We start from the raw sequence: 24317 nt of genomic DNA on the forward strand, positions 1-24317 counted from the left end.
CTTGGGAAGCTTTCACCGCACAAGGCAAAGCCTGACCTCACAATGACGTCAAATCTCAAATGAACAGAAGCTGAATCACAGTGAAAGTTTATTTCCACCGATTTGCGCAAAAGAGAGCAAATGCGGATGAAGCGGTGAATGGAGGGAGAGGATGAATAACAGCAGCTAGGTGTGAAATATGAGCAGCTGTGCAATTTCTTTTTCCTTTTTTTTTCCCCTTCCATGGAGCACGTGGAATGGGTAGGCACTAGGACCTGCAGTGAGCCACACAGGAGGGAGGGAGCAGCTTTGGGACTCCTCTTGCTAAACTTTTAGAACAATCCATTTCCCAAAGAGTGTGGGAGGGAGACAGACAGAAGTGAATGGCCCAAGACCTGGATTCGCAGCTTTAAAAGCAAGAGCGGGATTTGGAGTTTGGGATAATTCTGCCCTTTGCCTGGAGAGAGTGAGGTGGAATATAGCAGACTTTATCTGGAAGTTGTCACTCACTGGGGAGAGAAGAGTAGGAGCATTAACAAGGTGGTGAGTCCTACCTTGCTCTTTGAGAAGTCTAATGAGACACGGTGTTAATGCGTGGGGTGTGCGTGCATATGTGACAGAGACAGAGAGAGAGACAAGATATTGGAGTCTCTCTCTGGAGATTTACACTGAAGGTTTCTTCATACCTGTCATTAAGTGAAAGTGGGGGCCTCTGAATTGAGATTGAGCTCAGCAGCAGCCAGTTAGTCCTCTGCTGGGGGGAGTAAAATTCCAGCTGTCTACCACACGCAGGAGGGCACTGAGAAAAGTTTAGCCGGGTGATGAATGCAAAATTTGCGCTGTCTTTCAGCATTTTCAGTCAGATGCCGTCGTTTTCCAGGTATGTACGGATGGAGAGAGGGGATTGGAAGATGAGAGGGTGTAGCGAGAGCAAGAGAGAGAGAGAATAAAGGTGAGGATTAGAAAAAAAAAAGGGGGTTCTCCAAACTTCAATGGGAAACAGTTCACTGTTCAGAAAACTCCTGGGACATCAGGTTACCTTCTCTCTCTCTCTCTCTCCCTCTTTTTTTCAGTCTCTCTCTCTCCCCCTCTTTTTCTATCTGTCTTCCTCTCCGCTCATGTTACACAACCCTTAAAGGACTTGTAGATTCTGATGAGCTCCAATGTCCACCGTGAAGTATGCTGCTGAGGTTATCCTTGCGCCTGGGTGGGGCCCGGTGCCTGCACGGGTGTGCAGCTGATCAGTGTTTTTACACTCTCAAATGTATATTCGTGTGTAATTGTGTGTGTATGCAAATGTGTGTGCTAAACACAGACCTCATGCCTGCCACTCCTACCAGGGAATTCCTTTCGGGCTTTGACAGGGGAGGAATGTCACAGCCGACCAACATTTACGCGCACAAACAAACATTAAACACAGACGGCTTTAAGGTGCACTAATCTGATCAGCAAAGTTAGACCTGTTGTGTTTTTCTGAACCGATTTGAATCTGAATCGCCCCACATATATCTGTACGTTGACTACTTCAACAGTATTGCGTGTGTACGTCTGCATTGGACAGGAAACCTCTCAGCGTAGGCCAGAGAGTAAAGCTGTCTCAGGAGAAAGGTGCTCTGTTCTGTGCAAAAGTAAATGTTCTAAATTGTTTACGAGCTTCAATTTTGCTGCCAGCGTGTGCCGGAGGGGAGCTGACTGCATTTTCATCACCTCTCTGTTGGTCCACAGAGGAAGTGGAAAGAGAAAGCTGCAGCAGTCTGGTCATATATCTTCCATGACATCTCAGCAGATACTGTACTTCGTCCATGTGGTCAACGCAAGATAATTCAGAGCACGTTCTCTTAAAGTTCGGCTGAAATTTAAATGCATATATTGTGTGGCCTTGTGCTGTGCAGCTCAGCTTTATAAAGTTGAAAAAAGACTTACCAAAAGAAAGAAAATTACACTTCCTATGTGTTGGTTTCGTGAAAGCAGCCGCTGGCTTTGTAGACGGTTGATGTTCTAGCCAATGAAAACATTTCGTCATGACTGTTCTGTCAGTGACTGAACAAACAACAGCATAGCAACAAATGGTGAACCACACCAGATATTCAGTATATCTACCAGCAGATCGACCACATGTATCTTGTCTCACACGTTTTGAACGAGCTGGCAAACATCCTTAAACACAATATCAGCAAGCGAGAGAACGTGCACTTCATTTCATTTTGCAGGCTAGAGAAATATTCAGCTCGTCAGCTTTAAACAGCTTGAAAACTTCTGCTTAGAAGATTGATTATTTTCAATGCAGAGCAGGTCCTTTCTTCCAACAGCACTGCTAACATTTAGCCAGCCGCCCCTGGCCTGCAGTCTACATTTGAGTGTGTTTATAGTGCAGCTTGGCTCCACTGTCGGCTCACCTGTCTGTCAGACATGCAGAATGATCTATAAGCTTGCAGACTTCACAGGAATTTGTGATACAGCTTCAGCGGCAGTTTTTCACCCTTTTGTTCGATATTATTATCCACAATAAATTTCTAATTATTTTTTTATTTTTTTCAAATGGCAGAGACAACAGGGGTGATATATGACACTTGGGTTGGAGTTTAAAATGGAAATGGTTATATAGTCCTCAAACCTACAAGATCACCCAATGGCACTGCTAAAAACAGCTTCAGCTATACCCAGTAGCGTATGTCTGTGTATAGAGGGCAGATGGACAGTGCTGTTTTCCCCTGCAGACAAAGATGTCTGTGATTATTCATGACCCTCTCAGGTTTCCCTTTGAAGCTGAATTACAGCTTTCCCTATGTTAGCACCTGTGTGTGCATGTACGTGTGTTTGTGTGTGTGTGTGTGTGTAGAGAGAGAGACATAGAGAGAGAGAGAGAGAGAGAGAGATACAAATAAAGGGTTTACACTTTTCATTTAGGAACGTTTGAGTAGTTACTGCATTAGAGTACAGCACCAACACAACCCTGGGTTAATTTTACTCATTTGTAGCAAACCACCCGAGAGAATGGGTTGTTTTTTTTATTTAGTCTGGTTTTTTACCCAAACAAAAACATGAAATTGTTGTTATCATCTACTCTTGCTCTCTCTTGTCAGTGTTTTTTTTTTTTTACTGAGTCTTAATAATATTTGCCTCCTTTGCAGCTTTGAATGCCAGATGCACATTGTGTTGCACACCCAACAAAGTATCTGTGACAGTTTTAAGGTAAAACTGGAGCTTGTTGTGTTCAGCAGTGGGTGATAATGACTGTATTTTAGTTTGGACAAATGGACCCAACATGAATTAAAAAAAAAATCTAACTAACACTGAGTCTGAGTCTAAACAGTCCATTAGTACTGGGTTTAGTTAAGCCTGTATTGCATCAGTGGACCCCATGATTGAGTTTTTTACTGGAAATGCTTCGTTCATTCATGAATGAGGTAAGCCAGAGGCAGAATGCATGCATGTATTACATACATAAGCAGACTGGCGACATGTTTGTTTAACTAGACAGTGGTTCATAGATTTCCACAGATGTATGGTGCATTAATATATCCATATATCCTGCCTGTGTCTCACAAATTATCTTTGTAAGACAATTGCAAAAATCTGCTAAAGAGAAGATGCATTTGGTCTGCTTTGCTCATTGTGCTCCAGCGTGGAGATGTGACATAAAGCCATCATCTCAACAGACGAGCAGATCTATGAGACTGTACTCACTCAGATTATGACAGGAAGAAAATCCACCCCGTAAACACTTAAAGAATGGAAAAGTGTTAGCTGTCTAGACTGGTGAGTGTTGTATAGGACACCTGGGCAGGGGAGAGGCTGCGACAGCACACCTGGACTGTCAGTTTGACTGTGTTTAACCTGAGGGCCTAAGACCTCGTTACAGAGGTTACAAACACAAACATCATTAAAAAGACGAGGTTAATTCCAAACATCATTTTACTGTCCCTGCAAAGTTTCCCTTTGTTACCTCAACACAATCCTCTTTGGTATATCACAAATATTGTCGTGACACCTGAATGCACTGGATCGGTTTTTGTATCCTAAACTACAACATTTCCCTGCAGCTGTAAAAAAAAGTAAGGGTTGAAACATCTATTCAGTAAGTTCATTATATCCTATATTATTTATTGATTCACCTCAGAGCGTGGATCGCTTTCCCAAAACCACAAAATGGAAAAAGAAGTTTTATTTTTTTCCATTTTATTAACCGATTTCAGTTGAACTGTCAATTACAGTTTAACCATTAAAGTAATTTACAACAGTGACCAGTAATGATTGGAAATATGCGACTTGATTTAATAGACATTTTAAATTACATTACTGCTGTTGTGCTGGAGAAAGCGTCCTACTGCATAAGACCGCTCCACACTTACCATTTGTTGCAGACCAAATAGTCATTTACTGGGGTGAAGACGCCGCCAGACTTAGTTTAGCGTGAGCACGAGCGTTACTAGTCAATCTGGAACAGTGGCTGCTGTTCACACAGACAGGTGACATCTGATCGCTTCATCTTACAGGATGTCTTGTCTTAGCAAAATAATATCCCATTTGTTTTTGACCCCAGGTCCAAGAAAGCTCACTTCCTGAGCACAGACTTACACTGTAAAATCATTGCACTGGATGGCCTTTGGGAGATTTTGTAGTCATATGTTAATCAAAATATAACCCTCAATGTGATAAGCTGTATGGACTTACAGCAGAAAACACATTATTTGATAACAGAAAGAAAGAAAATACCATCATTTTATTTCTATTATCATCTGTGATTTTTCACTTGAAATGTATACATTTTAAAATGAAGTTGATGCACGTTGCCACGTGTTTTGCTTACAGCCAGAACAAAATATAAGCATCCATTTCAGTTTCAGTCCAGCTTTAACCTAGATGACAGAACAGTTGCCTTCCAAGAACAAAACATATCATTAAGCGACGGAAAGAATCTGTGAGGAATACGTAGGTGATGTTTGAACGTCTAACAAAGCCTCCCTGTTTGGGAAAAATGAGGAGATGATAATTCATGGGTCAAAATGTAAACCCAGACCCTGTGTTGGTTATCTTTTGAGTCACTGGAGCTGCAGTGTGACACAGGTCAATGCACAGAGTGGGGAAAGAACATCTGGTGTAAAGTGAACCAGCTGAGGTGCTCTGTCTGAAATCAGTGGGAGAGGTAAGAGGTCAGAGTTCGGCCTCCGGGTGACGTCTGTGTTTGTGGAGGAAAACTGGGATCTGGAGGTCACCGCAGGTCAGGATCCCGAACCATGTGGCACAGGAGCGTGGAGTGCAGAACAGAGTGGAGAACACGGAAACGTGACGTCACCTCCTGAGTTTCTTTCTGCAGTAATTCTTGTTGACGTCTCCTTTACAAACAACTTCTCACAGTGTTTGGGAAAAAATTCATTCTGCAGAAATCACGGCTAACACTGTTTGACATCTGTAACCTACTGGAGGTGGACAGAATTGTTGTCAGACATGAGCAGGATTCTTTTGTCCCAGCACCTTTTCCCCCATATGGGCCTGGTTTCCAACTCGTTGCACTGTACAAAATCACGACACGACACACTCCAATGTTTGGACTTTCCCATACATCGAAAACTGAATCCAGGACTGTTAATGCGAGTCGGTCTTTGACTGTTGAAGATCTGATGTCGACAGGTGTTTCATCAAAGGGCCGCGTTTGCCTGCGTCGGCGTGCTTCTCCTTCTATGTCTGCGCACATGTGCGTGTTTGTACTGTATATGCTTCAAAAAATGACAACCGAATGTGCAGACATGCCTGCTCATTCCACATTAAATGCCTCTATGACTTTCAGCTATGACTCGCTCTCGTCTCATGCATGTGCTCGCAGCCCAAACACACAGGAGCTGATAAATCACCAAATTACCAGGGCTTTTCTTCCCACTAGAACAACACTGTGGTCTTAATCTGTTGACGAAGTGCACGTCTGGTGTTTTGGATCGTTTCACTGTGACTCCTTTTTCAGTTGTGTGTGTGTGTGTGTGCGTGCGTGTGTATTTGGATTGATGACACTGTCTCACTCTTACTTCCCCTTTTTCCCGATTGGTAGGTTGACTATAGCTTGTCTGGACATGAAACTCTCCCTTGTTGCCATCAAACTTGATCTTCTCAATTGTTCATAGTCACTCCAAAGCCTCAAATAAGCAAATTAAATAAAAATTAGCATTTGCTATCAGCCACTTTGTTCTAAATATATTTTTTAAGCCGTGCAATAATCGGTTCTTACAAATTCCGTGTAATTAGAGATATTAAGCTCACACCAACAAAGAAAGTCGAGAGGAAATAGATACATAAACCACACCAGCATTGGAGGAATGTGGTTTGTGCACGTGTATGAGCAATGTGCATGAGTGTACATGAGCATGTATATGTGTGTTTGTGTTGGATACTCATCAAACACACACACACACACACACACACACACGTACACACGCCTTAGCCCCAAGGATACAAGTGAAGCCACTTATTATGCACTTATTCGGATTATGTCGATTTGGGAATGCACTGTATTCAAGAGGATGAGCCACTGGCTAGTCGTAACAGATTAATCTCCTGCACAATGAGAAGGAAATTAATGAGAGGTCGTTCTTCTTTTAGTTATTTTAGCCAGACAGGATCCCAAAAAACCACTGAGGCGCGAGGGACTTTACGAGCACCACCTCTGCCTTCAGATAACCCCTTTTATCACTCATCGAGTTTTGTTTTAGTTAAAAGGATTGATGGCGTGTCGCGAGGAGTTTTGGGGAGGATGACGCTGTTGGAAGCCATTTCCCTCTGCTGGATTCTCAGCTAAGCCTGCGCATCAAGCGCCACAGTAAATATGAATTCATCTAAAACCCTGCTGCTGGTCTCACACACAAACACACACTCAGAGGCGCTGGAAAGTAGCCGCTCTATCTCTTTCACCAAAGCTCTGCTCACAGCTGAACATGGCATGCTGCTAACAGACAGAGGATGGGCCTGGGAGGTCCCACGCAGACAGGTGGTTGACATCAGCAAGGGGGGGGGGGGAGGGAAGGGAGGGAGATATGGACTGAGGGAGGCAGAGAGACACAAGCAGAGAGAGAGATGACAGAACGATGTGGAGACCACACAGAATAGAAAATGGCCGGGTCAAGTCTGTAGTGAGAGGGGTGAGACTGAAATCTAAGAGACGCTGGGACGGCAATCGCATTTTTACACTCTTCAGAGGGTTCAGTGCTGTCCTGACAAGACCACCTATAACAGCACAACAAAGTGGATTATGCTAGTATGTTTAGTAAAACACAGGGTCAAAATGGTTTAAGTGAGCTAAGTGAGTGGCCGTGAAATGGCAATCCATTGGCAATGGCAATTAGGATTTGAGGTTACTGTAAAGAGGCTGCCAGTTATGCACGGTGGCTCTTTAAGGCCAAATGACAGCAGGATGTCATCATGTGCATGAGGCCTTTACCTATTTTGCTTCAGTGTCCTGCAGTGAGATACTTAATCGCTGCATGCTTCAGAGGTGCCACGCTGGCTGGCTGACTTTTCGCCCCAAACAACGAAAGAAAATTGAATTAAGTTCAAATTGGCGGAACATGGATTTGATTTGTTAAAGTGGAAGGCATACCTCAAAGCTAGCGTGCTGCCAGAACACTTTCAGTGTACCAGACAGCCTCTTGAATGCTGTCTACACTTTCATGTTAAATTTAGTTTACCATCACAATATGCTTCAAGCTGGGACACGACCAGAGCCTTCCTCTTATTGACTAGCCTCCCTCCCCAGCTGCCACTCATATGTGGAGAATATTTACATGTTTTACTGTTTATCCCATACTTTCATTCCAAAATAAAAGCAAGAATACTACAAGAATATTGCGCACGCATATCTGTCTGACGCAACATATACCCAACTTGCGTCTATGGGCCCACACCCATGCTTATGGCATCAGATGAGAGCAAGGCACCAATGGGGCGTAATGGAAAACTTGGGTGTCTGAGTGAACACATCTGTCTATTTACGCCCACGTTCCACTTTATGTTCCGCACCAGATCTACCTGGGTGACTCATTCACGATCGCTCCTCTGCTGTTTTGTTTTGTTTTGTTTACAACAGCACGCATTCAAAGTGTCACATGCAAATCTATATGCTCGATTTCATTGAGGGCACAAGCTGTGAAAGACGCATTCAGGGCACGATGAATCAAACTCGAGCTGATGAGCTGAATGACTCATTCTCACATTAGTCAGTGATATTTACCAGGAACTGATGACTGAGATTTATTTCACCCAATCGGTGTTAGCAGTTTCAATCACCCGCATGCTGATATTCATAGTTACACTCTGCAGGAGGTTTTGCATCAACATGAGTGAACCTCTGCTTGGACAACATAGGTGCTTTTCAAGTTCTATTCTGGTGGATGCCCTGAGAGTAAATGAGCATCATGAGCTACAGCCCCTCTGAGACAGTTGGTTTTCTGCCTGCTAAAGCAGAGATGGGAGAAATGTTTTTTTTTTTTTTTTTTTTTCCTGTTAAAGCTAAGCTATCGGGAGGAAAGACACAGCAATGAACCTTTTGTGTGTCTCTTACTCCTCAACTCTTTGAAACACTTTGTAGCCTTAATTCCGGCATCCTTCCCTGTCCTTGAACTCCTCTTTGTCTCCATTCTGCTCCCCTACAACCTCTTTCTATCACATGCTCCTTTATTTGCTTAATTCCCAAGACATCTCATTGCCCATCTGGAGCCCGCCCTCAATTACTTGTTGCCTCTCCCCATCCCTTGACATTTCTGATTCCTTCCTCTCCATCCCTCTGTCTGCATCTTTCTCCTTTGCCAGACAGGCATTCTTGCCTCTGGCCCTCCCCCTCGCACTTCCCCGCTGTGGGATCTTAGATTCTCACCAGGAAGGGGGAGTTATTACCACGACCATGCCAAAAGATTAACCACTTGTCATGAGAAGATAGTTGAATGTCAAGGTCATAAAAACAAGGGGTCTGGAAAACATGTTAATCATTGTGTTCATCCTGCCTTCAAGGCCTGGAGGACTGGCCTCCCACGTCTGCTGGTCCAGGGCAGGGAGAGGGTGGGTTTGCTGGGGATGGGCCCGGTTGTGGGGAGGGGAAAAAAAGGGGGGAGTAGATCTTTCTTTAACATAGCCACGATGCTCCGGTTGTGGTTTTGAGTCGTTGCCAAAAGAACCTCATGCCTGGAGTTCTGCAGGGGTCCAATACAGCCGCCAAAAGTTTATTATAAGGACATTAAACGGCATCACATCACTGAAATTCATTGTCTGTGAGGACCTTTTGAAAAGTTTGAAATGTAGAATTAAAAGAGTGAGAGCAGGTGTTCAATTCAATTCTGTTGGATTTTGCCCTGAGTCATGATGACCTTTGTGGGCACAGCCAATCCCTGTTGAACCACTGCCCGAACTGAAAGAAGGACTAAAAACAAATAACTTGTGTTTCTGAATTTCCAGAACTGTAAGGTAACAAATTGGCCTTGTACCAAAACGAGACCAAAAAAAGAGTATCGGAGAACAGAGCCATCTTCTGCTAGCAACATTAGCATCGTAGCTCAGGTGGTGCCAGCGGAGAGTTTCAGAGTAGTAAATACTGCAGTAAAACAATGTGCACAGCAACAGCCTTATATTTCCATTGTAACGTGAATAGGCCTTTACTTTTACTAACATACAACAGCTCTCAGTTTGTGCTAAAAATCCAGTTCACTTCAAGTTGTTTGTATTTGCATTGCTGGAGGAAAGCGCTCACTTACACTGCCATAGTGCAGTGGCGGGGAACCTTTTTCATATCAAGGCCCATTTCAGTTTCTGTAACATCCTTCAAAGGCCATGCTAAATTATTGAACACATGTATCACAGTAGCCTATAATGTGATGGCTGGAACTGCTTGTCTTCGGTGAGGCATCTGCTGTCAGATGGTAGTGATGATGATGATGATGATGCTCCTCGCAGCTGGTTTTCCAGGTTTCCAGGTTTGGGTCAGTCAGTCTTGAGTGGAGGAAAGTAAGAGTCAGCTGGAAAAGAACTGCTCACAGCAGCAGAGACACGAACTTCAGTGCATGTCTCCTCAGAATGGAAAAATCCTCAGGACGTACATACAGCCATACATGTCATTGATTTGCAGCTCGATGAGTTCATGTTGTCACACCAGCTGCTTCTACAATAAACGATGTAGCAAATATGTTTTTTTGTTTACTTTTCATGTCCTGAAACCTCTCACCATATGCCTGAAGGGGTTTTCACACTCAGCAGCACATTCAGATGTCATAGCAGGCTTTCGTTCTTACAGAGGAGGGAAACAGTGTTTCCAGCTGCACTTGTCACAGCTTTAATTTTTACTTCAAATGATTTCACAATTGAAAGCAGAGAGCTGAGAAGCTGGCTGGAGCTTGAGGTTCAGCTCTGACAGGTACTGGGTAATGTCCACCATGAAGGCCAAAGCACACTTGCTATCACTGAGTTCGACAGGTTTTCTTTCATTTCCATTTATTCTTCAAGACAATCTGACACTTTGGAACAGTTTTACTTTGCCCGGTGCTCACAGCTCCACAGCAGCAATAAGGCCCTCCTTCGCAAATTCTCCCTCTGAATGAGGTTTCAGCTTCTTGGCTATTAGTTCGCTCGCCACAAAACTTGCCTTCATGAAGGTGTTTGCAGTGAATGTGGTCTTGTTAAAGCTGCATGTTGGGCATCCAAACTCCACAGAGAGCGTTAACTTTATCCACGCGCATTTGTCCATGCAGCTCATCCAGTTTAACATGTTTTATAGCTGCAATGACACTCAAGATTAGCCTTTTTCATTACTGGGAACAGTCGCCATGATGCATGTCATCAATGACACACTGATGACCACTACGTTCATGTCGCGTTTACCCTGACTGTGACCTGGAAAGGCATACAGCAAGAAAGGACCACCTGGAAGGACGAGCTAGCTTACTATTTTATGTTATTTTCTTTTATGCGGAAAAGAAGTAATTGCTATCTCAATAATTTTTTGTATTTCTGAGGGTTTTTTTGCCATAATGTCTTACATAATGTCTAATACACACATACATACATATTGTAGCTCACCTGGTCACGAACATCTCCAGAAACATTTGTATTACATAACAACAAACAAAGTAGACAGTTTCTTCTGGGAAAGAGCTACAAACCACATTATTAAACAAACAAACAAAAAAACACAAAGAGCTTAGTCTCAGTTTACAGTTTCTTTTGCTACTCATCCCTTTCTTCCAAATCTAATTACCGCTGAATTTCACTCTCAGCGAAAATCTTGTTTATTTTGGAATCCTTTTACAAACACCACAAGGATTCAATCTTTCTGATGAATCATTGTCTGACTTATTGTAAGACAATGTGCGACAAGAGGGAAAAGACTGAGGTTGAGCTGCAGTCATGTCTCTGCTTTGTTTTAGGGTTGCCCTTGCAAATGAAAAACTCTGGAACCAATACTGTGGCAAGGGTTAACTTAAAAGTTTTACCACATGAGGCATTATGCATAGCTGATGACGTGTGAAAATATCAGCTGATAAAAAGCTGATAAAAAGATCTCCCTCATGCCAGAGAGATACAGTATATGCCAAACTTGTGGTTCCTGGAACTGTGTTTTATTATCTTGGTCGGCAATGAGAGCCTTGTCAGTGCTGAGGTGCCTTTGAGCCGAGCTATATCAAAGAGAAACGAAGCCATTAAGAGTAACATTTGCATGTTGTCGCACCTATTGTCTGACAGGTACATGGATAAATGTAATGGGCATGTATTTACATTCAGTTAAACTGCAATGACACACCTTTTCTCACTTGACTCAACACTTTGACATCTAGTTTGACAGTTTGCATTTTTGAAACAATGGAAGTGGACATTATTATTATGCAGACATTATTATTCCAGTTCCAAGACAAATTCCTTCCACTGGGAAGTGAAATCCTATTGTCTGTGTTTTTGGCACATTTTTAGAGAAATCGCTTTACAGCTTCTGAGGCAGTAGTCAATGACTGTATTTGTAGCCCACAACACACACACACACACACACACACACACACACACACACACACACACAAGAAAACAACCAAACGCAATACACGGTCTAGGTTCAAGATGCCAAGTTGGAGAAGAGATGAAGGGATCAGATCTGCTGTGAGAGGTTCTATGGTTATGATCAGAAAACTGAGGAGGAAATGAAAGGAAGCCCCCTCGGTCCTGCACACATGCACTTGTCCAGTGCTGAAATGAAATCTTATTGCTGTTAGACCCAGAAATGGCCACGCATCCAGGAAGCTACCCCTGACTTTTAGCCATAAGAGAGAAGACGAACACTAGGTCAGATTCCAGGAGCAGAAAAGGGAGAACCTGGATAAACAAGGGACAGATTGACAGACAGACAGAGAGAAAAAGAACCAGAGAAAGTCAGGAAACAGCAGGATGAAGATACTGGCTCGTTGCCAAAGTCTGTTCCTTTTAGTTTCCACACCTCGGCTCCCTGCTTGCCTGATATTCTCAAGACACCCTGAGCCGATACAAAAGCGTTTATTTTACCACAGCTGATGAAAGGGAACACCTGTGTTAAATGGGGGTATACATATTAAATCCTACAGGCGCCACCCATGCATAAAAATGCACACATCCTAATGAAAGAATAATCAAACACAGGTTTGGCACCTGGTGCATGGCACCATGTTCATTTATGGCTTTATTAGAGGTAAATTTGTTTGAAATGGTTGCTCATAAAAGGCCGGACATTTATTCCAGAGGTCTTGTTGGCAGTGTGTTAGTGTGCTGGGAGACGTTCAGTGGAGCGAAGTGCCCGCCTGCATCAGCCAGCTAAGGTGAATAAAAGGTCGTCCTTTTGAAAGCTACTTGTTTTTAGAGAAACGCATGTGAAAGTTGGAAATGCATTTACCTGCCTGTTACGCCAGGCATATTTTATTGCTGCACCCAGTAAACCCGTCAAGCTCACACAAGCTGATGTCAGGAACTGCACAGACAGTATGTTCTTTTTTCCCATGCTGTGGCAGTCGGTCAGTAGCAGCTTGCACAGTAAATGTTGCTTTGTTCTGCATATCTCGCATCATTTGTCATCACACTGAGGAGTCAAGCGCTTTACCAGGTTGCGTGTGGCCGTCAGGTCGACGCTGCCCGCCTCTCTCTTCCTGCGTCCCGAGGCCACAGCAGCAGAGTTTACTGTTTGAAGTATCACAGATGCACAACGGGCGTCTTGGTTCTCAGGGTAAATGTCTTTTAAACGTGAAGACGTGGGGGAAAGGCCAGGGCAGACGCTGATCTTTATCTCTGCTTCTCACATTATAATTGCCTCGTGGCTAAAGTCTGATAGCCTAGAATTAAAACTACAGTCAGATTGAGAAACAAAGGTACAAAACAGAATGTTAACAACTTTTACATATAACAACAATAGCATCTTCCATGGTACTGATGTAGATATTATATACAGTCTTTACCATCCTCACTAACTCAGTGATGTGAGTGACATTGGACTTACAGGAAGTATGAGGATGATCAGGCTTCGTCGGTTCAGTGTGCACATTTTGGCTGCCATGCATTTGCACGTGATTTGTTAAATTGTCTACATAGAAAAACCACAGCAATTTGAAGTGCAATTGTATTGAAATGTTCATTTACCACAGAAAAAAACATGTTTCTGTGCAACCATGAGCAGTGAATTTCAAACCAGTTCTTCACATGGTTTAGTTTATATTAAATCCCATCTTCATATACTTTATTGGTGAGCTCTGTCTCTGCAAAAGGACCAGGCCGCTGCGTAACATCAACTTAAGAAGAATTATAAACATTGCACTTTTGCAGTAATTTTTTTGTCTTATGACAAAATATGTGTTTTCAGATTATTTTGTAGTGTGTTGGAGAGTTCTAAAGCGTTTTCCAAGAATAGCCAGCTCACTGACAGCCTCTCCAGAAAGTTTGGAGAGTGTAACTTCATTGTGCTTCTAACAGACGCTGCATGACATCATTTTGCGTGACAAAAACTTGATTCACGGCTGTGTCTTGGCTGTTGCATTAGTTTCACATGGCAGCTTGTCTAAACTGTGACAAGCAGATTGTCCTCCCATAGATGATAAGCTTCAATTGTAGTTGTGAATGAAAAACTGGACGAGGAGATGAGGCACCGCAGCCGAGACAGTAAAGAGTAAAGTGAAAAGGCATCATGAGAAAACGCATCTGATGCACATGTACTGTGGTGCCAAACTCCCGAGGAGGCTTAACTGAAGAGTTTCATTCTCCAGAAGTAAGAATTATTTGATCCTCGAGGACTGATCCTTCTAAGTCCAGCATTTTTCAAACATTGATTAACAAGCATTCGATATCATTTCTTTAGAGTACGTAAACATATCTTCAAACATTTGGATGTGTGTTAAAGTGAAAAGAGAGCAAGTTGACCTGGCAGTCATCCCTCTTGATAATTATTTCCAGTGGATGACAGCAGGAGGAACTGCACTACACTGAACTGACGAGAGACACAGAAAAACTGTTTGCCTTTCTCTGTCTTTCTCTGCATCCCCCTCCATCCCTCTATCTCTGCAGCTGTCAGTCTCTCTTTCTCACCCCCTCATAATCCGATGCTGTTGTCATCACGGCGAGAGAGAGAGGTGTGTGTTTGTTTGAGAGAGCCCTTGACACGGCGCTCCTGCACATCTTTTAACAAGGACTTGTATCTAATGACTAATGTATCACACAGATAGGAAGAAACCTCTGCTGAATGTAAACTAACCTCGGCTCGATGGCAGGCGACGCTCTCCTGAACCGCTCTTGTTTTGGCTCACCTGCCTCGCTGTCATTGTGTCACAGTCAACACACTGTACTGTAACCACATGCAGTAATTTGGCAGCCTGTGGGTACCAGAGTCTGATCAATGGAGCATCTTGTGGACTGGCAGAATGAATTAAAATGTGTTACTGGCTAACACTGCATAATCAGTACCAGTAAACGTGTGGCTGGGCTCCACTGCCTTGGGCTAAGTAATTACTCTCTGTCTGAAGTGTTTTACTCTCATGCTGCCTCATGATTGGCTTTCTTAGTCACAGCCTAGCAGCTGCGTGACTTATGCCTCCTTTCCACATATTTTCATCAAACCCCGGCAATCTTGTTGAACCAGGTAGTGCCACGCGGCGCCTCGGACGCTCATGCCACTTGAAAGCGATGGATGACTCAACAGAAATGGTCTTGATTTACAGTTTGGCGGCCTCTTGTGAGAAAGGGAACCTCTTTAGAGCTGGGGACGTTGCAGTAAGCCACACAAGGCTGTTTTCATAAACATCCTCCTTGGCGCAAACTGTACGAGGCATGAATCATAAAAGGATATCGAACAACTGCTTTGTTTATACCAGTGAGTATTAATACAGTATGTTGAGTGTCTGGAAATATGAACCATACTGTGCCTGTCATTTCTTTGGTATTTGCTTAGACAGTTTTGGAATACCTTCGCATTATTTGGCTGGTACATGTGAGCAGGGCTGTCTCCTACTAGCTCTCTTATTATCCCATGTGTGTTTGTGTACTCTGTGATTTCTCTGGATGGCTACTAAAGAACAAAGAAGCTCACTGCCCTGTGCGCGTCGAAGTGCAGCGAGCCCCACAAAGCTCTCTGAGACTTCCTGTTTTATCAGTACCATATGGATCGCCTTTCCCCCGCAGTTTGATATAGGATGTGTGTTAGTATGTAAAAACCTTTGGACCGTTTCATCTAGCATTTTCTATCCCAGGCCCGGTCAACGCCCTGCAAATGTGGCTGAAATATAGAACTTTCCAGTGCATCTAGTACACAATCCCTGCCAGAGCATGTGCTCTTTCTGCAAAAACCATAACACAAACAAACAGCTTTGGGAGCACATCCGACGCCTATTCGCTGGCATACAGGAAAACCACAGCGGCGTCTCACAAGCTTGCATGTGCATGTGTCTGTTATTTTGCATACAGTATTTGTGTGAGCAGGCCGGATGGAGCGCCAGACAGATTCTGATCCAGTGCTGAAGTAATCCTTTAAGTCAGAGGTGCTCTATAAACCGCTCTGACCCCTGCACTCCTGCGCTGCAGTGTTTACGCTGGCTCCACTGGCATTAAACACAAGCCACACATTTTTAACGTTAGGATCCTCCCGGCTCTCCCTGGGCCATGTAAATAGTGTGCTGCCTGTCAGAGGGGATCAATCAACTCACTGCCTGTTTGGACCAGCTCCATATGTGTGTGATTGTCAAGGTGTGTGTGTGTTTGATTGGGTTCACTGAAGCCAAAATATATCAGTAGTAGGTCCGTCTCATGATTACTTGATTATTCTGCTGATGCAATCCCAAAGTGACCCCATGACAGTGGTTGAAGAAGTAGTCAGATCTTTTATTTAAGAAAAAGCAACAATACTGCAATGTTAAAATCCTACATTTAAAGATTTTACTTAAATAAAATTTAAAAATCTATAAAAGGTAAAAGACTCATCATGTAGAATGACCACTGATCACAGACCATGCGATTATTTGATTACTATTACTGATGAATTAATGTGTGAATTAGAAATACATACAATATATACATAATAAGATACAAGTTACAGTATTAAATACAGTATATGTTAACTCTCCACCAATGCCTTATAGACAAGTAACTATAGAAAATGTGGACTACATAACATAGATCTCAAGAACTTGAGCATTCACAGCTTGTGGGAAAATACCTGAAAAATGATTTAAGATGCTAAACGTCTCTCGTGCATCTGAGTGGCTCTTTCTAGTGGGAGCAGGGCCAGTGAGATTTTTGATATTTCTCAGCTGCTTGAAGTTGTTATTGAATTCTGGTCTGCGCAGGCAATGCAGGCAACACTGACCTCTTCTGGTTATTAGGTGCAACACTGGGAGGATTTCAATGCATGTCGTTTATCTGGAGGACCTGTGTGCCACAGAAGATTAAATAAAACTAGATAATCTTCATTTTTGCAAACATGCATCATTAAGTCACTTCTATGCTGCACCCCTCACAGCAAGGTCGTAAAATCAAACACGTTCAGCTCAACATTTACAACACTACTAAACTTTCCAGCACGTACCAGCGGATTGTGTTTTACAGAACATTGTAGATAAGTCAGAAACACTGACACGCCACTTTCGACTCACCTTAGTGACCTTCTGAGTGTCCGCACACACCACAGCATCCACGCATGCAAACTATTCGTAAAAACAACGTAGCTTGCATTCCTGCGTGCACACGTGTGACGTGTGTTTCTAAGAAAGGTACTGTTAAATTCACGTCCCCTTTTCGTGATGCATGTCGGAGTGCTTTACATTCAGTATATATGTAACATCTAATGAGGTGTGAAATGCCGCGCATTCCAATGCATGGCAAGTCAACGCACCAAGAGTTAAACACGGCGAGTGTGTGTACTTTGCATGAGATAAGGTCAGTTAATGGTAAATTGTGTATGTCTGTGAGAGCAGCGGTGGCGGTCAGGGGGTGAGATGAGAGTTTTCATTCACCATTTGATGAAATTGAACAGTTTGAAGAGGAAACTAGAAATATCCAGTGTGCTCTCTCATGGATAGAAACAAGTTTCCTGTGTTTTCTTTTGTCCCTCTTACTAGAAACCTCAAGACTGGTGTACAATCATATGATGAACCTGAAATTATGTTGATTTATATTGAAGGTTATGATTGTTGGCTTCATGTTTTTGATTCCAAGAACATTTCTTGTTGTATTTTTGATGTTTGATAAACAACATTGTCTTGTAATTTCATGTGCAATGAGCTGAATGTATGGATACGACACAGAAATAACTAGCGCACTGTACCACTGTGCCTGTTTATCAAGTGTAGTCTCGATAAATGGATTATAAAGACAGATATTCATTAAATCACTAGTATATTTGACACAGTAAATGGATTTCGTAAAATAAGGATTGCACAACACGGAATAAACTGTCTATGAAAAGCTGAATTGTGAATCCATCAGTGATGTTTAAGTATTTGGTCTGTGTGTTTGTGTGTGTGTGTGTGTGTGTGTGTGTGTGTGTGTGTGTGTGTGTTGCAGGGCTGTGGTTCAGGGGGTCCAGATGGCAGGCATGAGGGGCCCGGCCTGCACTGGAGTCTGGCTTTAGAGTCCACAGGGGCTCCCACTTCAACTGGACACATTCCACAGGTATCGTAGCACTCAACACAGCACCACACAAAATGAGACGCATTCAGAGTTCAAGGACCAAACATGTTCCTGTGATGGCTAAAACATTCAAATGGACAAAACATTCGGGTTGTGAGTTCGTTAAACAACAAATCCTCACGTTTGAGTATTTGGATTCCAGAAACTGTTTGATATTCTTTCTTGATAAGGGATTTATTTCTTTCTTCTTTCAATAGTTAATAATAGCACTAATGACAGCCCTATGTATTTAGCTTCCATACAAGCTTGTCATTGAACTTTTTTCTTGTGCTCGGTTCAGGACGTGTGCCCATGAGGTCGTCACCACTGGTCCTGCTCCTCCTGATCGGCGTCCAGGCTGTACTGAACATGGGAGGTGGATTGGCCTGGAGCACCGGGGCAGCCAATCACAGAGCAGGACAGCAGCAGACAGCGGCGGGGGACCACCTTTCTGAAAACCATTCTTCACCAGAGCATCGTAGGACCAGCCACCACAGGACCAAGAGGCCCCATCGGGCAGCTTCACACACCCATGATAGGAGCCCCGTCGTTGGGCACTCTACGTCGGCTTCACCCCCTGACCCCTCCATCCCAGTGGTGGACCCCAAGCTTTTCTCCAAGAGACGCTACCGCTCCTCGCCTCGCGTTGTCTTCAGCGAGGTGCCCCCATCACACGACGCCCTGGAAGGTGAGGGTTATGACATTGAAGGGGTGAGGGGGGTGAGGGTAAGGCGCAGGGCAGGATCGCACACCATGCACCGAGGAGAGTACTCAGTATGTGACAGCATAAATACCTGGGTGGGCAACCTGACACGAGCCACAGACATAGCTGGGAATGAGGTGACAGTGCTGCCCAACGTTACAATCAACAACGTGGTGAAGAAACAGTTCTTCTATGAGACCACCTGCCGATCCCCCACACACAGAGGCTCCGGGACTGCAAACGGGGGAAGGCCAGGGGGACGGGGTGGCAAGCAGGGCTCCAAATCAGGCAACTCAGGCTGTCTCGGCATCGACAGTCGCCACTGGAACTCCTACTGCACCAACACACACATATTCGTAAGCGCCCTGACCATCTTCAAGGAACGGACAGCCTGGCGCTTCATCCGCATCAACGCTGCATGTGTGTGTGTTCTCAGCAGGAAGTCTTGGGCGGGCCGACTGGGCAACTGACCGGGGGGGACTACTCCTGACCACTGAACTATGAAACAAGCACACACATTTCTACTAAACAGCCACTGCAGCTTTATTGCCAATACTGTAATCCTCTTCCCCACCTCCAAACATACACACTGACCACAGCACTCAATCCACACACACACACACTCTCTCTCACACACACACACACACAAACAGCTTCATCTATCCAACCCCTTGGCCCCTGACCCTACCTCAGTCCGAGAAGTCCTGGTTGTTTTTAAGTTATGAGGACTGCATGTCATATTTATGGTTTATACAGTCAAATATGAAAATATATACAGTATGTGTATATATACAAAATGAATTCAAGCTTTTAATGTTGTTGTTATTGTTGTTGTGTTGTTCATGCTGTTATTTATTAAACACCTCAGTACTTGCCTGGTGTCTCGTGTCAGTTTAACATAGTGTTGACGTGTACACATTTTGGTTTTAAAGCTGCTCCAGCCGATATTTTTGTATTAATAACGAATGAAATGACCAGGTGAAATATGAAAGAGGCCCGTCGCAGTGATGAGTATCAGTGATGAGCTCCTCTCTAGATCTCTCTTTATTTCTTCATCTTTCAGCTTGTTGTTTTGGTTTATCCTGTTTCAGTTCAGTCTCTCTGCTCTCATCAGCACTGTGTCCAAATACAACAGCTGTTTTCAGTGATAGCCCTGATAAACCCACTGTGTGGTACTGGTCTAGCACCAAACAGCAGACAGACAAAGGTAGGAAACAGCTGGTGGACACAGCGGAGCATTTAGCACCTGAAGAACCAGATATTTCCCCCAGGAGTTGAGAGTGAGTATTGGATTGGATATGTTAATGCTGCCCTGTGTCTGCTCTATGTATAAATAATCAACAGTTTGCTATCAAGCTCTCAATTCAACTTTATGAGGTGACGATATGAGATTTTGTTCACACCTCCCAAGTGGGAGAAAAATCAATTGTGCTGTAAACACATAAGAGCCCCATTCGGAGTCACAAGATGAATCCAAGGGTCATAAAATGATTATTATTGCCTTTTCCCAGTTATCTACGTCTCCAGGCCTCTATACATTACGCAAATCAAACAGTCTGAGATGAGAAAATCACTCTTCAATACAGCTGCTCACAATTCATCATGCACCATGTAACAAACGATTGCAAGTAGACTTTGCTTCACTACATTTTACAAGCACCAAAGGTTGTGAACCACTGTTTCTAACATGACCAAAATCCAAATCACAAGACGGGACATTTAATCAACCTCAGCAGCTGTGATTTCTCATCTGTTTCTATGCTCTTACTACCGGTGGACAGGAGACAGCAGCCAGCGGCAGAGCAGGGTCGACTTCAGAGGAACACAGCACAGATCCTCCCTTACGTGCTTGTGCATCCATAGTCCAGGATCTCCCCAGGGTGAAGGGCTGATAGTCCAGCTCTGCATTTTATACACAGTGGAAGATGGATTGGCTGTGGTGGTCCCAGCAGTGGAGTAAATTCCTGTCACTTTGGAAACGTGGTGTAACACAGCTGTGGGAAATGCCTGTATGTGAGGGAAAAACAGGGGTCATACGTATGGATGGGGGACACATTTGGTCCAAAATCTCTCATAGTGTTAAGTTCTGGCTTTTTTAAAGGACCCTAAATGCCACACACAGGAGACCAGAGAAAGTCAATAGTTTTAATGAATCTTCAGAGGATGTGCAAGCAGACAAATCTAGACGAATCAAAGAACTTGGAGATCTCAGAGGAAGAACCGCAAGAGAAGTGTCAAATCCCATCCTTACTGAAGACGTCGACAGGGCAAGGCATGAACGCAGACAGGTGGGGGTAAGTCACCTGAGCACAAAAAAACTTAGGAAGAGTTAGGAAGGAAAGTATTAGACAGGTAAAACATAGATCAACCAAAATCAACGAATACTAGGTGAGGCACCGCTGCTTAAACACTGTGACAGTAGGTGAGCCTTGATTGCTTGGTAGAGAGCAGCTTTGCTCAGGAGGAGAGAAGGGGGGGCCCAACCTGTCGGCCAGGAGGCAGATGGAAGAGAAAACACGAAGACACAGTAGGAGAAAAGGAGGGGAAACTGCGGATCTACACAAATAGGCGCTTAACTGGGTTGAGATGTGATGACTGCGAGGGCCGGAGCATATGATTCACATCATTTTACGAACACACAAAGAACATGCTACCATCTTGTGGTCAAGTTTAAAACTATACCTGATAAATGTCAGTGCCAAATTAAGAGGAGAGGAGAAGGAGGACGGTAACAGAGCCCCCCCCCCCCCACCTCTCTCTTTGTCGGCTTTGCTCTCTTCTCACTGAAAGCTGAATTCTGCACCTCTCCTCACATCATCACCCGGCCCAGGTGTCAGGCTGCGCTCTCACCCTCACTAATGCTGCTGCTTCACAAATCATACAACCCACAAAGCTATTCTGCTCTGGGTGCGTTGCCAGGAAACCTCATCGCAGCAAGACTGTCTGATCAAAGGTATTTCAAAAGGTGACCTCAGATAACCTCACACTTTGGCAGGAGCTGTAAACAGGTGGCGTGGCTTGTTAGCCCTTTTCTCTCAATTTATGCCGCAATAGCTGTGAACTTACACAAGGTGGTAACCTGCATGTAAAAATGCAAAGATGAGTTCGATTTCTGTTTGCAAAATATGCACCTCCACAAACTTCAAATGGATGTGGAGCGTTGTTTTCTTCTCATGATTTATCCAATTGCTTATACTTTTCAGAATTGTTACCAGGTAATAAATAATACTCCCTACTCTTGACACCTGCAGTCAAAGAGCCTTTAAAAAAGTCCCTAACGCCTTTGTGACTACTTCTATATGTTCACAAAGAGCACAGCTGCTCCTTGGCTCCTTTCCCTGAAAATAAAGGACCACTCATGTTTACAATGTGACCAGTAGAGGGTGCTATACTGCCACAAATAGAAGTCTCCTGCCAGTTTGTTGCTGTAATAACTAATCAAAGTGCAACGATGAGAGCTTCATTAAAATCATTTTAAAAACCAAAAACAGCCTAACAGTTGCGCTAACTTTCAGTTTAGTTACAGCTTGATTCACCCCCTGACAGAGTGAGACCATTGCTGACCCTCACAGCCGACAGATATCACAGTCTGTCATCAGTAGTGACCTCAGAGCTGAGGAAAAGGTCCAGGCCCTGACCCAAACATGGGTGTAACAGACCATAATAACAACAGCTATTACCGATCCCACCCATTCAAGGAAGAAGCACAAAAGTAAGGACTTAATTCAAATTTAAAAGATGTCTAACCAACACAATACTTTCAATTAGTTTCAACTGGTCAGTCATATGAAATATGGTCACTGTGCTATCTGTTGGCTAAAAGGACAGAGCTAATACATGCAAACCACTTGATGGAACCGTTCAGTACCATGTTGAGCTGTAAAACGATCTAGTTGACCATTTGTTATCTATTTTCGTGCAGGTCATGACCTACATGCATTTTACTTGCTCACATGTTTGGAACCACATAGCAACTGAGCCACCAATAGTCCAGCAACAACCAACAAGCAGGGACACAGTGCTCCTGTCCCAGTGGTCTTATCTGCCTTCCCTATTTTGGCGCCGCTCTGGTTAGCGTCCAAACTAAACCTTTGTTTTCTCCCCGTCCTCCAGAATTCCCTTCATGAGACTCAAGCAAGCACAGACTTGGAGTTTCAGATGGTGCAGCTTTGAGACAGATATACGTGTGAATGGCTGAAATCACATGAATACATCATTGAAGTATTTGCTCTCCCGCTCTCCATCATGTCATTCCTGTCTGACTCCTTCTTCCCTCAGCCTGGCAGACCGCTTTGTTGCTCTATAAGGAGATTTTCTAACCAGTGCCTAATTTCCCAGTGATAAAACGAACTGCTCTTTGGACGTCCCCCCTGCTCTCCATGGTTGTGAGGAAAATATTTATGTTGAGCACGCTGCTGCCGCTGTGTTTCAGGCTCCCAGTCACTGATGACACCGAGGGAAGAAATCCAGTGGAGGGGCCACCCTTTTCCGTTTCATTAAGAGTAGATTTAGTTTGTGTGTGGTTTGTGCTGACCTGATGCTTTGCACAAGGTTGGATCATGCATTTAAGAATAAGAAGTTAAGGTGTTTTAATTTACCCAGGGCCAAATGGTAGAAAATTACCAACATAATAGCAGTAGTATGAAAAGTCAACACTAACATAAACTAAATATTTATACAAAATATTAACCCAGTGATTTATAGTGCGACATGATCATGTTTTTTTCTCAAACAAACTATGACTTCTGCTGTGAGAAACAGCTTTAAAGATTAAGTTGAATGAGGACAACAGCGGATGATGAACATGTATGAACTGAAGCTCTTTCACTCATCACTCTTGAGCTAAATTTAGCACAGGGGGCAGCAAACAGAAAGATGCAAAGACTATTTTAGCTCTGTCCATCTTTTCAGAATCAGTCTACTAATCTCTTTGTTAAATTAATTCGCAACTCTTTTTTTTACACTTTACCTGTTTATTTATAGAACTTTCCATAAGAGGTTTACATCACTGCACCAGCGTCCGGTGTGAGTGCACAGGAAAGGCTTGGGAAAGGTTGTGCTACTGCAGTTAGGAAATGCCTCAACACCTAACCAACATGGTTTATCTTGTAAAGGGAAATTGAGCAAATCCTGTAATGATGTGATTACCAGACGAAACAGGTCTTTTGACATAGCTAATTTCAGCTTTGGCTGCTGTCTTAATAGCAAGCTACTGTGGAGTAATTCTGTCCTCAAACATATCCAGGGTTCCCATACTCGGTACGTGCATGACGAAATCTTAGTTAGCCTAATATGTCACTTCCACTTGAGCTGCCTCCTTATTATTTCCATATACTGAGGCTGTGTAGGGATGGGAACAACACATGAAGGGAATATACAGCATATGAAGCAAATCCTTTATCACTAAATTAACTTGTCAGCCAAAGTGATGAAATGATCCCATAGCAAAGAATAGCTCGACCAGAAATAACAAAAAAATACAGAATAATGTTAATTGTCAATCATTGCTTAT

The 24317-nt window shown here is 43.5% G+C and overlaps 1 protein-coding gene across 2 annotated transcripts; it reads left to right on the forward strand.

Annotated features, from left to right (window-relative positions):
* Positions 1-345: 345 nt before the first annotated feature.
* Positions 346-19657, forward strand: ngfa (nerve growth factor a (beta polypeptide)). 2 transcript variants are annotated; one of them, XM_041945182.1, is made up of 3 exons: positions 346-522; positions 17998-18105; positions 18404-19657. In XM_041945182.1, exon 3 carries the CDS (start codon positions 18415-18417, stop codon positions 19273-19275), a length of 861 nt encoding a protein of 286 aa, XP_041801116.1. In that variant the 5' UTR covers positions 346-522; positions 17998-18105; positions 18404-18414; the 3' UTR covers positions 19276-19657. The 2 variants fall into 2 exon arrangements, with proteins under 2 accessions (XP_041801116.1, XP_041801117.1); XM_041945183.1 differs by having other exon boundaries at positions 346-519.
* The last annotated feature ends 4660 nt before the right edge of the window (positions 19658-24317 follow it).

The sequence above is a fragment of the Chelmon rostratus genome, chromosome 10 (assembly GCF_017976325.1).
Source record: "Chelmon rostratus isolate fCheRos1 chromosome 10, fCheRos1.pri, whole genome shotgun sequence".
Taxonomy (NCBI): domain Eukaryota; kingdom Metazoa; phylum Chordata; class Actinopteri; order Chaetodontiformes; family Chaetodontidae; genus Chelmon; species Chelmon rostratus.

Excerpts from the sequence above, each read along its gene's own strand:
- ngfa (XM_041945182.1), top strand. The coding sequence starts at position 18,415 with ATGAGGTCGTCACCACTGGTCCTGCTCCTCCTGATCGGCGTCCAGGCT.